The 17,189-nt window shown below is 36.7% G+C and overlaps 1 protein-coding gene across 1 annotated transcript in view; it reads right to left on the reverse strand.

Annotated features, from left to right (window-relative positions):
* ADAMTS20 (ADAM metallopeptidase with thrombospondin type 1 motif 20) overlaps nucleotides 1–17,189 on the reverse strand; it is a 216,070-nt gene that overhangs the window by 15,143 nt on the left and 183,738 nt on the right. The window contains 6 exon segments of the mRNA NM_001110539.3: nucleotides 6,329–6,420; nucleotides 11,756–11,889; nucleotides 12,431–12,522; nucleotides 12,610–12,704; nucleotides 12,902–13,031; nucleotides 13,739–13,936. Of these exon segments, the coding sequence (NP_001104009.3) occupies nucleotides 6,329–6,420; nucleotides 11,756–11,889; nucleotides 12,431–12,522; nucleotides 12,610–12,704; nucleotides 12,902–13,031; nucleotides 13,739–13,936 (741 nt within the window).

Consider the following 17,189-nt stretch of genomic DNA (forward strand, 5'->3'; position numbering starts at 1 on the left):
GGTGCTGGAGAGGATGTGGAGAAATAGGAACACTTTTACACTGTTGGTGGGATTGTAAACTAGTTCAACCATTATGGAAAACGGTATGGCGATTCCTCAAGGATCTAGAACTAGATGTACCATATGACCCAGCCATCCCATTACTGGGTATATACCCAAAGGATTATAAATTATGCTGCTATAAAGACACATGCACACGTATGTTTATTGCAGCACTATTCACAATAGCAAAGACTTGGAATCAACCCAAATGTCCATCAGTGACAGATTGGATTAAGAAAATGTGGCACATATACACCATGGAATACTATGCAGCCATAAAAAAGGATGAGTTTGAGTCCTTTGTAGGGACTTGGATGCAGCTGGAATCCATCATTCTTAGCAAACTATCGCAAGAACAGAAAACCAAACACCGCATGTTCTCACTCATAGGTGGGAACTGAACAATGAGATCACTCGGACTCAGGAAGGGGAACATCACACACCGGGGCCTATCATGGGGAGGGGGGAGGGGGGAGGGATTGCATTGGGAGTTATACCTGATGTAAATGACGAGTTGATGGGTGCAGCACAGCAACATGGCACAAGTATACATATGTAACAAACCTGCACGTTATGCACATGTACCCTACAACTTAAAGTATAATAATAATAAATAAATTTAAAAAAAAAAAAAGAAAGAATAGGGAAATTTTCTAGCAATGAGCGGAGCTCTTGCTAAGCATCCTATCAGTAGAGACAGACCATGGACAAACTCAAAACAGTTTCAGGGAATGAGAACTGAAGAAAGCCCAGCTAAGACTATTGTTATCTCTGAAGGAGAGGAGCATCACGGTCACTGTGCATGCCCAAGACTGTGCCCACTGAGGAGCACCATCAAAGGCTGCACACTACAAGAGAAATAGAATTCACTGAAACAGTTCACTCAGGTAATTAAAAAAGCACACAAACAAAGAAGCAAACAACAACCATAACAAGAAGCCTCAGAAGGGAGGGTGAAATCAGTAATCACTGTTGCTAAAATATAGTTACCTAAAATGTCCAGTTTTCAACAAAATTTATGAGGCATACAAAGAAACTGGAAAGCATGATGCATACACAAGAAAAAAGTCAAGAAAAACTTCCTTTGAGATGTATCAGATGTCAGACTAAGCAGACAAAGACTTCAAAGCAGCTAATACAAATATGTTCAAAGGACAAAAGAAACCACGTTTAAAAAAGTAAAAGGAAGTATGATAACTGTGTCTCATCAAATAGAGAATATCAATAAAGATGAAGATATCATATTTCACAAAGAGTCAGAGGAAAACTCTGAAGATGAAAAGTACAATAATCAAGATTAGAAAATTCACAAAGGGGGCTGAAATTGTCTACTGGATCTAGTAGAATTGGCAAACTTAAAGGGATGTTAATGATGCAGTCTGAAGAACAGAGAAGAAAACAGAAGAAGAAAAACGAACAGGGCCTCAGAGGAATGAAAGGACACCATTAGGTGCACCAACATATGCACAATGGAAGTACCAAAAGGAGAGAAGAATTAAAAAGAGCAGAGAATATATTTGAAGAAATAATGACTGAAAATTTTCCAAAATCAGTGAAACATATTAATTTACCCATCCAAGAAGCTTAGTGAACTCCAAGCCAAGTAGACACAAAGAGAGGCACATCAAATATGACACAGTAAAGATATTGAAAAATAAATACAAAGAGAAAATCCCCAAAAATACCAAGAGAAAAATGACCACATCCATGCAACCCAATAAGATAAAAGCTGACATCTATTATCTACTTAGAAGTCAGAAGGCAGTGTGATGATATATTCAAAGTGCTGAAAATAAAAACTGTGCATCAATAATTTTTCAATAAGCAAATCTATCATTAAAAAGGAAGGCAAAATAAAGACACTCCTAGATTTAAAAAAAAAATGAGAGGACTTCTTGCTAGCAGATCTACTTTACAAGACATACTAAAGGAAGTTCTTCAGGCTGAAATCAAGTAACACCAGACATTAATACAAATCAACACAAAACAATCAAGAGTACTGATAAAGGTAATTATGCAGATAATTATACAATATGCTATAATTGCTTATGTCTTCACTTTTCTTATTTTAACTGATTTAAAAGCAATCGTATAAACCAAGGTATATATAATTATATTATTGACCTGTAATATATAGACGTGTAACATATTTGACGATAAGGGGACAAATAAGAGAGGTGGAAGCAAAGCTGTTTTAGAGTTAGGAAATGACACAAGATGATAAGTCAAATCCACAGGAAGAAATAAAGAGAACCAGAAATACTAAATGAGAAGGTTTATGTAACCAAGTCTATGAATATATAATTGCTCTATCTTCTCTCATATTATGTAAAAGACATAAAATTAAGTTAATATAATAACAATATGTTGCAAGTTTGTTGCCTTTATAAATGGTATATGTGTAACAAATATAGCAGAAAAAGAGAAGAAACAGGTCATTTATAGTAGTACTGTCTTTATATTTCACTGGAAAGATAGGAATGTTCAATAGTAAAATGTAAAGTACATTCTGATAAGACATATACTGTAAGCCTTTGAATAACCACTAAGAAAACAATTCAAAAATAATGAAAAAATTGAGGAAATTAAAATGTTACCCTAAAAAACATTCACTGAATAAAAAAGAAAGCAGTAAGGAGGAACAGTTGAACAAAGACAACATGAGACATATGGAAAACAAAAAGTAAAACGGCAGATATAAATCCAGACATAGCAATAGTAACGTTAAAGAAATCCAATCAAAGGCAGTAATCCAACAAAATACTCTATAAGAGACATTCTTAAGAGCCAAAGATATAAATAAGTTGAAAGTAAAGGGATGAAAATATATATAGCAATTCTAACAGAGCCGAAGTGGCCACACTAATATCAGATAAATTAGACTTTAAAACAAAAACATTACTGTAGATAAAGACAAATATTTTATAATAAAAAGTCAATATGTTAGGAAGTTATGACAATTATATATTCATGTACAACAAAATCTCAAAATAAATGAAGCAAAACAAAGTACATAAAAGATTGAATTGAGAAATAGACAATTTAAAAATAATAGTTGTAGAATTTCAGCAGATAGAACAACTAAGCGGAAGATCAACAAGAAAGAAAGAGTTGAACAACACTATAAACCAATAAGGTCCATAGTCTATAGAACACTTCATCCAACAACAACAGAATGCACATTCTTCCCAAGAATGTATTGAAGATTTTCCAGGACAAACTATATGCTATACCATAAAATAAGCCTCAATAAATTTAAGTAAATAAAATAACACAGAGCGTGTTTTCCAGTCACAATAAAGGTTGAAATCCAAAAAAGAAAATTTGGCAAATTTACAAATACGTAGAAATCAAACTCCACACCCTTAAATAACCGATATATCAAAGACATAACTATAGATAATAGAAAATAAAATAAATTAAAGGAAACACACAACATACCAAATATTTTGGGATGCAACAAAAGAATTGATTAAAGGAAAATTTATAACTATAAATGCCTATATTAAAAAGGAAAAATAATCTCAAATCAATAATCTACCCTTTTACCTTAAAACACTGGAAAAAGAAGAGCAGAGGATTATAATGGAATACTATGAACAATGTGTGACAACCAATTAGTTAACTTAGATAAAACAAACAAATTCCTAAAAAGATATAACTACCAAAACAAATTCAAGAACAGCAAAAATTTGAATACATCTATAATAAATAAATAAAGTAAACTGGTAATTAAAACAACTTTCACAAAAAGCCCAGGCTCAGATGGCTTTCCCGGTAAATTCTACCAAACATATAAAGAATACATTTTTCACAAACTCTTTCCAAACAGTACAATAGGAAAAAACATGTCCCACTACATTCTATAAGGCCACCACTTCTGTGATACCAAAATGAGACAGATATCACAAGAAAAACAAAGATACAACAATCTCTCCTACAAATATGAAATATTCTCAAAAAATACTAGCAAACCAAATTTAGCGATATATGAAAATAATTATACACCATGACTAAGTGGGATTTATCACAGGAATGCAAGATTGTGTTTCAACATACAAAAATAAATCAGTGTGGTAACACTCTATCCAGTAATGGACAAAAGCCACAGGATCTTCTCCACAGAAAATCCAACATCCTTTTATAACAACACTTAAGCTAGAAACAGAAGGACATGTCCTCAACCTGATCAAGGATATCTAGAAAATACTCTTAGCTGACATACTTAACATACACATGAAACTAACATACTTGCTGCTGAAGGACTGAATGCTTTTTGCCTAATATCAGAACACAAGGATGTTCACTCTTGCCACTTTTATTCAGTATTGTACTAGAAGCTGTAGTCAGGGCAATAAAACAAGATAAAGAAATAAAAGGTATCTAGATTGAAGAAGAAGTAAAATTATCTTTATTCGCAGATGACATCACTGTGTATAAAGAAAATCCTGAGAAATCTACTGTTACAACTAATAAATTAGTTCAGCAAAGTTGCAGAATACAAGATCAATCCATACAAATAAAGGTAAAAATTAACGATTTATTTGGGCCCCAGATTTGGGTTCTCCTTACCAACAACTCTACCTGTCAAAGCCTTCTTACTGTTGAGCTGGAATCTACTGCCCTATTAATGCCTCCTGGAGGAACACACATGACCTCATTCCTCTTTCATGGTATGTAGTTCTTTAAATATGTAAAGATCGTTACAATTATCTCCCACTCTTTTCCTGGCTACCTTCTCCATTTTCCTTAGTTGACATGATTTAAACCCTTCTTTCTTTCCTATGATCCCCTCCTACTCCTAAGTAGATTGAAAATGATCTTTTACAGATAGAAATTTTAAAATAACTGTAATGTTTCAGTATCAAATAAAAATAAATCCTTCCATCTTGCTATTTTGTCTTGTAACCTTATGACTATATTAGGTTGTTTATAAATCACTGCCTGTTCTAAAGGAGTCATACTGAACTCATGCTGGGTGAATAAAACACCTATGTCTTTTCATGTAACATCACCACATTCTGTTTGAGTTTCTGGACCTAAGTTAAGATGTATAGATTTATCCAGGCTTTTATTCATTTCAGCCTGTAGTTCCAGTGTCTCTTGATCTCCTTTAAGTTCTCTAACAGAAAACGTCCTCTCTTCCTAATATAAGCGTAACTTCAATGTCATATGATGAAAATTATAAACAGAATAGTCTAAGAAAAGAGGTCTATGACAAACTATTAACTACTTCTCTTCAAAATCATACAATATAGTAATTACCGCTTGTCTTAGGTAGTAGATTTGATTCATATATTCCATTACCAATGAGTCACCTAAAAGTGCTATATTCATCTAGCTTACAATCCTTCATCTTACCATAAAAATATTGTTTTCATTATCTATGTAAAATCTCTAGTCAAAAATGTGAGAGTAAATTTTCTTCTAAGAAGCATGCTCTATATTGGAAATCATGGAAATGACATAAGAGCATGTGAAGAGAACTCTGGAAATAAAGGATAAAAGCAAGAATAAAAATATGAAAATGTATTCAATATAAATTTTACCAATAATAGACTCTCATTTGGAGGATGTTACAGACCTAGGAAGCTATTAGAACTGATGTCAGCAGAAGTGTATGAAAGTCACATGCGGCCGGGCGCGGTGGCTCAAGCCTGTAATCCCAGAACTTTGGGAGGCCGAGGCGGGTGGATCACGAGGTCAGGAGATCGAGACTATCCTGGCTAACATGGTGAAACCCCGTCTCTACTAAAAATACAAAAAACTAGCCGGGCGTGGTGGCGGGCGCCTGTAGTCTCAGCTACTTGGGAGGCTGAGGCGGGAGAATGGCGTGAACCCAGGAGGCGGAGCTTGCAGTGAGCCAAGATCACGCCACTGCACTCCAGCCTGGGAGACACAGCGAGACTCCGTCTCCAAAAAAAAAAAAAAAAAAAAAAAGAAAGTAAGAAAGTCACATGCTTGTGATCTGTTCCTTTGCCTTTTGACAAATATCTATTCATTTCCATGGACTAAATGGAAAGATGAAGAAACTGATAACATATTATGGAAGAAGAAATAGAATCTGTTTAAAATTATTGTTATACCTTTTAAACAAACCCAAAATTGGCAAAGATGCTTTTCCTCCAAAGGTTATCTATAATCTTTGAAACAAAGTGCATATATGAAGCTTTGCATTTCTATTTACTTACGTTTATTGCAATATTCTGGTCAAAAAAAATAAATGAAGAGAAGCTATAATTTTTTTTCACAATGAAAGAAAATTAATCAAACAAATATGAAATACCTGTGGGCATCTGACAGCACTGTAGCAATCTCCAGCTGTGGCAAATGGAACTGCATTTCCAAATATTGTTTTGGAAAAACGAAGGTCTGTAGCTAGAAAATAATAAATAGAAAACAGAAACTAATAAATGAAACTCTTTAGCATGGAGACAATAATGCAATCTTTGTCATCAAACACAGAGTTTTCATATTACTTACTTAGTAACATACATATTTATATATTAATTTTAAAATTTTAAGCACAAATGCCACAATTCTAGTGTATAACATATACTAGGCTCTCAATGAATAAATTTTGTTTAATACAAAAATGTTCATATCATAAATTTCCCTAACAAATGGCAAGCATATTAGTAATTAAATAGAAGATTTAAAACTAAATAAATGCATTATTACATTTGAAGTCACAGAATATCTGAAATAGATAAAGTGGGGTCAGAAGCAAAATCACTGAAGAAAAAAGGTTATGTAAACATAAATGACAAAACAATAAAATTGAATGCTTATAGACAGCATATATAAAAATTCATTTAGGTAATTCAAAATCTCTCCACAGAGAAAAATCTCTCCACAGGAAACCAGGAAGCTTTCCATGGTTTACCAGAGCCAGCGTGTAACAAATAGTGAGAGCCAACTGTGTGCATCTCTTCCCAAGCCCAGGTACAATGAGGTCATGTTGGTAGCTTATGATTGGTCATGGCGGGAATATATACAGCATGTATATATTAGTGCCTAACACCACAAATCAGACTTTTTCTTCCCTGGATAACTGGTCGTCATTCATCTGCACACCACTATCTATTTGTGGCATTTGTGGGTTAGGCTGGGAAAGATCAGAGACACAACTTTCAAAGCATCTGTTGTTACTATCTCCAAAAGTATGTCAATCAACAGCCAGTTTCATCAGCCAATTACACAATGATGACTCATAAGTATATATGCAGTTCACTTGACTCTGATGAGTTACAGAACATATATCAAACTCCTATTGAGCATCATTACTTGGATGACCCACAGATATCTGTCATTTAACATATTCAAAGCTAAATGAATTACCTTTTTCTCCAAATTTATTTGCCCTGGTCTATTTCCCATTTCACTAAACTGTATTGCCATCTGTCTTGTTATTTTAGGAACCTTTCTAAACATTCCATGTCACTAATTCCCACACCCCTTCTATCAGAAAATTCTGTAGTGTCTACCTCTTTAATATTTCTCAGATGGGTATCCTGACCCATGTTTCCAGTACTCATCACTTTTTATCTGAATTGTTACATTAGCTTCCTAATCATTTTTCATGGATACAATTTGTTCTGCCTCCAACCAACTCTATTCCTTCCTCTGCATATGCCTTTACGCTTTTATTCCAATGGCTCCTATAACTTGCAAGATAAAATTCAAATGGATAGTTTAGTATACACTGTTCTTCACGATCTGCTCCCTGCAAACTTCTCTAATAAGCTACCATCCCCCAACCTACATTTGATTTATGTTTAGACAAAACTAGACTGCTTTTTACTCTCTAATACCACCAAAATGCTTCTCCCTTCCATGCTTTTGTTCATGCTTCTCCCTCCTCCTAAAACTCATTTTTTGCCACTTTTGTTAACTCAAAGTTGTCTTGAGATTGTTCAAACTATCTGTTCCTATAAACCTCTTGAGAAGCAAGGGCTTTCAATTCAACAGATACTTATTTACAATATACTTTGCATTGGGCAGTATTATAGATATTGTGAACACAGCAGTGGGTGAAACAGAGGCCAGTGGAACCTGAGTCTTACCAGGAAGAGACAAGTTATAAAACAAATATTACAGTATGTTAGGGGTGATACTTGCTATGGAAAGAAAATAAAGCAGAGAATAGAATGGGGAGGAAGAGAATTTAGTGGCGGAGAGTGGTTCTGGATGGCCTTATTTAGAAGATGAATTTCAGCAGAGACCCAAAAGAAATGAAGGGGTAAAACATACAGACAGCTCCAGATGAATGTTCCTGGCAGATGCAACAGTAAGTGGAAAGGCCTTAAGATGGGGGCATACCTGGTGTGTTCAAGGAACAGCAAACAGGCCACTGTGTCTATAGTAGGAGTGATGAGGGGGGTCGGGGCAGCAGAAAACTGAGAGGGAATAGAGGTGGGAAGGTCATGTTGACTTTTGTTGACCAGTGAAAGGCACAGTTCTGTCCACAACAGCACGCACATTGAAAATTCACCTGACAGAAGTTGATGCTGAATTACATGTGGGTGTGGAAGAAAGGTAGAAGTTGAAGGTGTTGCTAGGTTTTAGCTAGACTAAGTAGACTATTATTGGTGGCATTTACTGCAGTGGTAAACATTTGGGTTTGAGGAGCAGGTTTGGCAGGAAATATTAGAAGTTCAGTTTTGGATACATTGAGTGTGACATGCCTATTAAACATTCATATGAATATGCTGAGTAGACAGTTGGATTTTGGAGTTTAGGGTAGCAGTCCAGGTTGGAAATGTGCATTTGGGACTGTCATTTAACAGGTGGTACTTGAAATCTATAAATTTAATGAGATTCCCAAATAACAATTGAATCCTACAGCTCCTCAACATTCAGAGTTGTAGAAGATGAAGAATAACTTGCCAAGTCGAGAAACTGAGAAAGACAGGAGAAACAGGGGTCAAGAAAGGTGCAAAACCACTAGAGGATGGTGTCCTGGTATACAAATGCTGCTGCTGAATCATGTAAGATGAAAAACAAGACTTTATCATTGAATTTAGGGAAACAGGTTATTGACGACTTTGATAAGGACTGTTTCCTGAAGCGATATGAATAAGAGATTGATTAGAGTATAGCATGGGGAAAGAGAAATTGGAGAGTACAAATTATAACTCTTTTCAGAAATTTTACTATAAATGAACACAGAGAAACTGGACAGTGGCTGGAAGGGTAAAAGTCAAGATTATTTGCTCATGATTATGATGAAAGAAATAACATGTTTCTCTATGAAGAAGTTAAATGATTCAGCAGCATAATTGAGGATGTGAGGGAGATCATGAAATATGCTGAAATAATGTTCTTGAGTAGGTACAAGGCACTGGGTTTAGAGGACAAGGAGCAGGATTTGCCTTGGATGGGAGCATGAAGAGTTCATCCAGAGTAAACAGGAGAAAGCAAAGGAGATAGGTAAAGATTCAGGTAGGCGGGTAGATATGGAAGTGGGAACTTGAGCAATTCCCTTCTGGTTGTTCTTATTTTCTCTGTGAAATAGCGAGCAAGATCACCAGCAGTGAGTTAGTAGAATGGATGTATTAAAAATGTTGAAATTCGAAGCTAGAGGAGAAAGTATAAGTTAGAAAAGTAGGAGAGAGAATGGACTAGGGAAATGCAATAGAGTTACTTGGCAGTGCCAAGGATCCCTGTAAGCTTAGTACTCATGGGTTTAAAATAGTATCAGTCAGAAGGGCTGGTATTATTTGCCACATTCAGTTTTATGCTACAAGCACAGAATGGGTAGGAGGTTTAATTTAATCAAGGCTGGATTTTTACTATACAAGTTTGAGGAAGAAGAAGAGAGGAGCTGAAACTGTATATATTTGATATTGTATGCTCCGGGCCCAGACTAATGCCTGGCAAAATGGCAGCTTTGTTAAAAAGCAGCCTAGTTAACAGCAAATAAGCTACTGAGTGCCTATTAGAAATTTAGAGTGCTAATAACATGCTTATAACCATACACATTATTAAACGATAACCAATATTTATACAGCATGTATTCTATCAGGGATGTCCAATCTTTTGGCTTCCCCGGGCCACACGGGAAGAATAATTGTCTCGGGCCACACATAAAACACACTAACACTAAGAATAGCTTATGAACTAAAAAAAAAAAAAAAATCACAAAAAAAGTCTCAAATGTTTTAAGAAAGTTTACAAATTTGTGTTGGGCCACATTCAAAGCCGCCCTGGGCTGCATGAGGACTGCAGGCTGTGGGTTTGACAACCTTGTATTATATGTAAAACAATGACTAGATACGTTACAAATATCATCTCTTAATCATCACCAAATAAGAACAAAAAAAAAAAAAAAAAGAAGGAAAGAAAAAGGAAATGAAGAAAAAACCTTAGTGGTAGTTTCTCATTTTACACATGAGAGAACTGAGGCTTAAAGACATATCACAGCTGATCACCAACATCACACAGCTGATAAGTGAAGATGAAGAATTACACCCAGACAGTCTAGAATTTATAATTGTAACCATAGTAACATAATGCTTCCACACTGTAGTAGATGGCGGATATTCAGTAAATCATAGCCATTATTATTAATAATAATGGTTCATAATTATATGACTATAATTTATATATTATGTATTCATGCATATGCTGTCTTAAATTTTTTTCATTGCTTTCTATGACTTATGCACCATGCTAGGCACTGATGATTCAATGGCAATTGAGATGGAGCCTCTGCTAGTGAAATGCACTTTTTTGCCTCTTCATGTAGATATGTAACTTTCAAGATGGCAGGCTGCATTTGCCTGGTGTATATTAAGTTCTATAAAGATGTTTTGACTTGATTGTATTATAAATTATTTTCTAGAAAAGCAATATGATGTATAACCTAAGGTCTGTGAGTAGGACTTTGTTTTCCTTAATGCCAGTTACTAATTGTATGAATGGAACAAGTTGCTTAACTTCCATATTACTTATAACATTGTGATGTAATATCTGCCTTAACTAATATAAGAGTGTTAAAAAGGTCAAATGAGATAATGTATGGGAAAATACCTGATAAATTATCATTTGAAACTAATTTAAATGATTACTTTAAACCCTGCAAAAACGTTCCACAAGTAGACTGAGGATATCAACTTTCTTATCCTTAATGTACCTGAGGATTTTAAGGTAGAGGATTTTAACTTGGAAGGGCAGTATCTTACTTGTCACTGTCATTACATTTTTATTAAGAGTCCCCAGCTGGGAGCGGTGGCTGACGCCTGTAATCCCAGCACTTTGGGAGGCCAAGGTGGGTAGATCACCTGAGATCACGAGGTCGAGACCAGCCTGACCAACACAGTGAAACCCCATCTCTATTAAAAATACAAAAAAGTTAGCCAGGCATGGTGGCATACGCCTGTAATCCCAGCTACTCGAGAGGCTGAGGCAGGAGAATTGCTTGAACCCAGGAGGCGGAGGTTGCAGTGAGGCAAGATTGCACCATTGCACTCCAGCCTGGGCAGTAAAAGTGAAACTCCGTCTCAAAAAAAAAAAAAAAAAAAAAAAAAGTCCTCATGGTGCATGTCATTGCAGGGGAAGTATGTAGCTAACTGTTTTTTAAAAAGTAAGCAATTTTTGCACAGTGCGAGGTCCTTCTTTGTACCCTGGCTACCATATATACCAACATATTGTTAGACATTCATAAGCAAATGGAGGCTTTTTGATTCTAAAATGTAGATTGAGCACTTACTTTTAATTTGCATGGAAGTGAGATCAATTCTTATTTTGCTGAAAACAGTGTATCCAGCAGCTAGGTGTCCATTGTCACATTCGCAGTCTTCCCTCCTACTCCCATTAAAAGGACATTGATATGGATTTTTTAGTCTGTAACAACATTGGAATATTCTAGTATTAGATGCGGTTACTAGGCCATAATGTAGATTATCTTTGGGAATAGAAAAATAAAACACACTCCTGCTCTTCAATATTATAATGTCAACAAGTTAAGAAAGAAGTAAAAATCACTTTAGGTGAACCTACAAAATTCTCAATGAAACATCTAAGAAGAGTTTGTAGAAAAAAAATTCAACTGCAATTCTTCTAGCTTTTATTACTGGAATTAGTTTGATTTTATGAAAATGCACATAGTTCTTAAATTCTTCCCTTCTCCATGTCTGACTTCTCAGCCACAGTATTCTTAGTCAATCTCTCTGTCAATAGTCAATATTAACAGTACAGGTTAATATTCAAGCCTTTATTTCTGAACAGGCATTAACAATATCTGGTTTAGGTCCTAACATGTCTACCTGCTCCTACATTATTTTTCTCACATGTAAGCTATTCAAGTATCACTCTGAAGGCTAGAAGTTCCAATTCTCTTGGAAGATCATGAAAATGCTCAGATAGACCAACACACATCTCATACCTAAAGCCATACACTTCAGAAAAGTTTTCTTCACCTTGGACCAGTGTCAAATATTCCTTAGGGTTCTCCAAGTGCATGTCTGCACAATGAATCTAAAGAAAAAACGTAAACATCTAGAGAAACTTTTTCCAAAGTCAATGATCAACGTTAAAATAAAATAGGAACTGTTTTCATAATACCTTTATTATTCTTCCCTTAATGTTAAGGTAATAGTCACCATCCTTTCTAATGTGGTTTTTCACTTGAATTTCTTCGCAGGTGGTAAATGATTTACCTTCAAAAACAAATCAACACAACTTAACACAGAGCAAATTACAAACACAGCATGAACCTAATCATAGAAATATTGCTACACTCTGAATATCTGACGCTTTGTTTTGTGGAGTGTGCAACTACTACAGATATTTATTTTAACTGAAACTTATTAGAAACCCTTAGGTATTAGGTAGAGTTTTGAAGTCTACTACTTACAGTCATTGGCATAGCATTTCTTTTGAGCACCTGGTTTTAAATGATTTAAACATAAGTCACTGGACAAACCATGTTTGGTAACGCATTTCACTTGTCTCTTCATTATCCCAATTCCACAAGTCACTGAGCACTGCGAACAGAGTAAAATTTGAAGGTAAACTATATTATGAAAAGTAAGGCCAGAAAATCCAAGTCTCATTTTCTTAGACCAGGTATTTCTGTAGCACACTGAGGGTCAGTAGTGGCTAGATCCACAGAAGACACAAAACTATGCTGTTGGCTGGAGAGTCCCAGGTGGGAAAAATCCTTAGGCATGAGCCTGAATCTATTATTTCTCAGTTACTGGCTTCTTCTCATTCATTTTGTGCAGTTAGCAACGATACATTGTAAATACTTAATAAACATTAGTCAGTGATGGTAATTAAGACTATCTCATTAAGTTATGTGCTAAGTTTGCAAAGTGATATTTACTTACTTTCTATCAATTCAATTGGAAACAGAATATCATATAAATAACTTTTATTACTCATATGTCATATTTATTTACTTCTTCACTTAACCAATACATATTTCTTAAGCACTTACTCAAAGTGCAAGCCACTGTGCTAAGTCCTCTAAGGAACAGAAATAAGTATGAGTTATGGTCTCTGCTTTAAGCAAGTTATAGCAAGCATCAAACAAGAGATAAGATATTTATATAAATAACTGATAAAGTGGTTTTTAGACAATAGTGGTCTGAAGCAACTCTGAGGATCTAATTAGACATACAGATTACCAGATTTCCCACACCTAGAAAGTCTTATTCAGAAGTTTTAAAATTCATAATTATACACCGACCTTGCTCCATTTTCCAACTTTCCAAGTGGCCAAATGCAAACAGCTGTTAATGCATTTGTAAACCTGAGAGGAAGGCACCACAGGGCATTCTTGATAGACTATAGGCTGAAGTCGATGGAGCTTATGTTTCTTAGTAGATGGGATCCCAGTGCAATATGTAATCCTTTGTCTGTAACTAAATCCACAGTTGTTTGCACACTGAAAAATACATAATTAAAAGAGAAGAAAATGTCATTAACTTTAGACAGGGCTTAATATTTGTCAGATACTTAATATACATTATGCTGTGTCATTTCCACAATAATCCTATTTAATTAGTTTCATTTACAGATGAGCAAGCATAGGTTCAGACATGAGACAAGTTTCCCAGAGTTGTACCAACAAATGAAAGAAACTCACATTCAGGCTAGATTTTCTGCCTGTAGTGCCCGTGTGTGTGTGTGGGTGTGTGTGTGTTTTAATTACATTACCATCTTAACTGTATGAAACTGTATCTCCCAATAGGCACAGCTTTGGAGGAATAAAACATATTGAGGGTCCTTACTGGAAATAAAGGGTGTCTATTAGCCTTAGATCACTGGTAACAATGTATAAGTTAGCACCCATGTATCTTCATAGATATAATGTAAAGTCTAATAACATTTGACTAAAATAGGTAAATGATTTATGTGTAAATTAAAGCCCCAACCCAAAAATGGGCAAATAGATTTCTGCTTTTAGCAAAAGTGGAGTAACAAGGAATAGATTTACCTTATAACTTAAAACAACAAAATCATCTAGACAAAATATATAAAACAACGGCTTTTAAGAAACTCAACCTTAGATAATAAAGAATAGTAATCCATGACAGATGAGAAACAAAGTGACACTATAAAATCATTCCAGCCTACTGCTTTGAAAAACTTTCCAAAGGGGGTGGAGCAAGATGGCCAAACAGGAACAGCTCCAGTCTCCAACTCCCAGCGCAAGCGACACAGAAGACCGGTGATTTCTGCATTTTCAACTGAGGTACTGGGTTCATCTCACTAGGGAGTGCCGGACAATCAGTGCTGGTCAGCTGCTGCAGCCCGACCAGCGAGAGCTGAAGCAGGGCGAGGCATGGCCTCACCTGGGAAGCGCAAGGGGGAAGGGAATCCCTTTTCCTAGCCAGGGGAACTGAGACACACAACACCTGGAAAATCGGGTAACTTCCACCCCAATACTGCGCTTTAAGCAAATGGGCACACCAGGAGATTATATCCCAACCCTGGCCAGGAGGGTCCCACGCCCATGGAGCCTCCCTCATTGCTAGCACAGCAGTCTGTGATCTAACCACAAGGCAGCATGGAGGCTGGGGGAGGGGCGCCTGCCATTGCTGAGGCTTAGGTAGGTAAACAAAGCCTCTGGGAAGCTCCAACTGAGTGGACCTCACAGCAGCTCAAGGAAACCTGCCTGTCTCTGTAGACTCCACCTCTGGGGAGAGGGCACAGCTAAACAACAACAAAAGCAGCAGAAACCTCTGCAGATGCAAACGACTCTGTCTGACAGCTTTGAAGAGAGCAGTGGATCTCCCAACACGGAGGTTGAGATCTGAGAAGGGACAGACTGCCTGCTCAAGTGGGTCCCTGACCCCTGAGTAGCCTAACTGGGAGACATCCCCCACTAGGGGCAGTCTGACACCCCACACCTCACAGGGTGGAGTACACCCCTGAGAGGAAACTTCCAAAGCAAGAATCAGACAGGTACACTCGCTGTTCAGCAATATTCTATCTTCTGCAGCCTCTGCTGCTGATACCCAGGCAAACAGGGTCTGGAGTGGACCTCAAGCAATCTCCAACAGACCTACAGCTGAGGGTCCTGACTGTTAGAAGGAAAATTATCAAACAGGAAGGACACCTACACCAAAACCCCATCAGTACGTCACCATCAACAAAGACCAGAGGCAGATGAAATCACAAAGATGGGGAAAAAGCAGGGCAGAAAAGCTGGAAATTCAAAAAATAAGAGCGCATCTCCCCCGGCAAAGGAGCGCAGCTCATCGCCAGCAACGGATCAAAGCTGGATGGAGAATGACTTTGACGAGATGAGAGAAGAAGGCTTCAGTCCATCAAACTTCTCAGAGCTAAAGGAGGAATTACGTACCCAGCGCAAAGAAACTAAAAATCTTGAAAACAAAGTGGAAGAATTGGTGGCTAGAGTAATTAATGCAGAGAAGGTCATAAACGAAATGAAAGAGATGAAAACCATGACACGAGAAATACGTGACAAATGCACAAGCTTCAGTAACCGACTCGATCAACTGGAAGAAAGAGTATCAGCGATTGAGGATCAAATGAATGAAATGAAGCAAGAAGAGAAACCAAAAGAAAAAAGAAGGAAAAGAAATGAACAAAGCCTGCAAGAAGTATGGGACTATGTAAAAACACCAAATCTACGTCTGATTGGGGTGCCTGAAAGTGAGGGGGAAAACGGAACCAAGTTGGAAAACACTCTTCACGATATCATCCAGGAGAACTTCCCCAAACTAGTAGGGCAGGCCAACATTCAAATCCACGAAATACAGAGAATGCCACAAAGATACTCCTTGAGAAGAGCAACTCCAAGACACATAATTGCCAGATTCACCAAAGTTGAAATGAAGGGAAAGATCTTAGGGGCAGCCAGAGAGAAAGGTCGGGTTACCCACAAAGGGAAGCCCATCAGACTAACAGCAGATCTCTCGGCAGAAACTCTACAAGCCAGAAGAGAGTGGGGGCCAATATTCAACATTCTTAAAGAAAAGAATTTTCAACCCAGAATTTCATATCCAGCCAAACTAAGTTTCATAAGTGAAGGAGAAATAAAATCCTTTACAGATAAGCAAATGCTTAGAGATTTTGTCACCACTAGGCCTGCCTTACAAGAGACCCTGAAGGAAGCACTAAACATGGAAAGGAACAACCAGTGCCAGCCATTGCAAAAACATGCCAAAATGTAAACACCATCGAGGCTAGGAAGAAACTGCATCAACTAATGAGCAAAATAACTAGTTAATATCATAATGGCAGGATCAAGTTCACACATAACGATATTAACGTTAAATGTAAATGGACTAAATGCTCCAATTAAAAGACACAGACTGGCAAACTGGATAAAGAGTCAAGACCCATCAGTCTGCTGTATTCAGGAGACCCATCTCACACGCAGAGACATACATAGGTTCAAAATAAAGGGATGGAGGAAGATTTACCAAGCAAATGGAGAACAAAAAAAAGCAGGGGTTGTAATACTAGTCTCTGATAAAACAGACTTTAAACCATCAAAGATCAAAAGAGACAAAGAAGGCCATTACATAATGGTAAAGGGATCAATTCAACAGGAAGAGCTAACTATCCTAAATATATATGCACCCAATACAGGAGCACCCAGATTCATAAAGCAAGTCCTCAGAGACTTACAAAGAGACTTAGACTACCATACATTAATTATGGGA

Source organism: Macaca mulatta, chromosome 11 (assembly GCF_049350105.2).
Source record: "Macaca mulatta isolate MMU2019108-1 chromosome 11, T2T-MMU8v2.0, whole genome shotgun sequence".
Lineage (NCBI taxonomy): Eukaryota > Metazoa > Chordata > Mammalia > Primates > Cercopithecidae > Macaca > Macaca mulatta.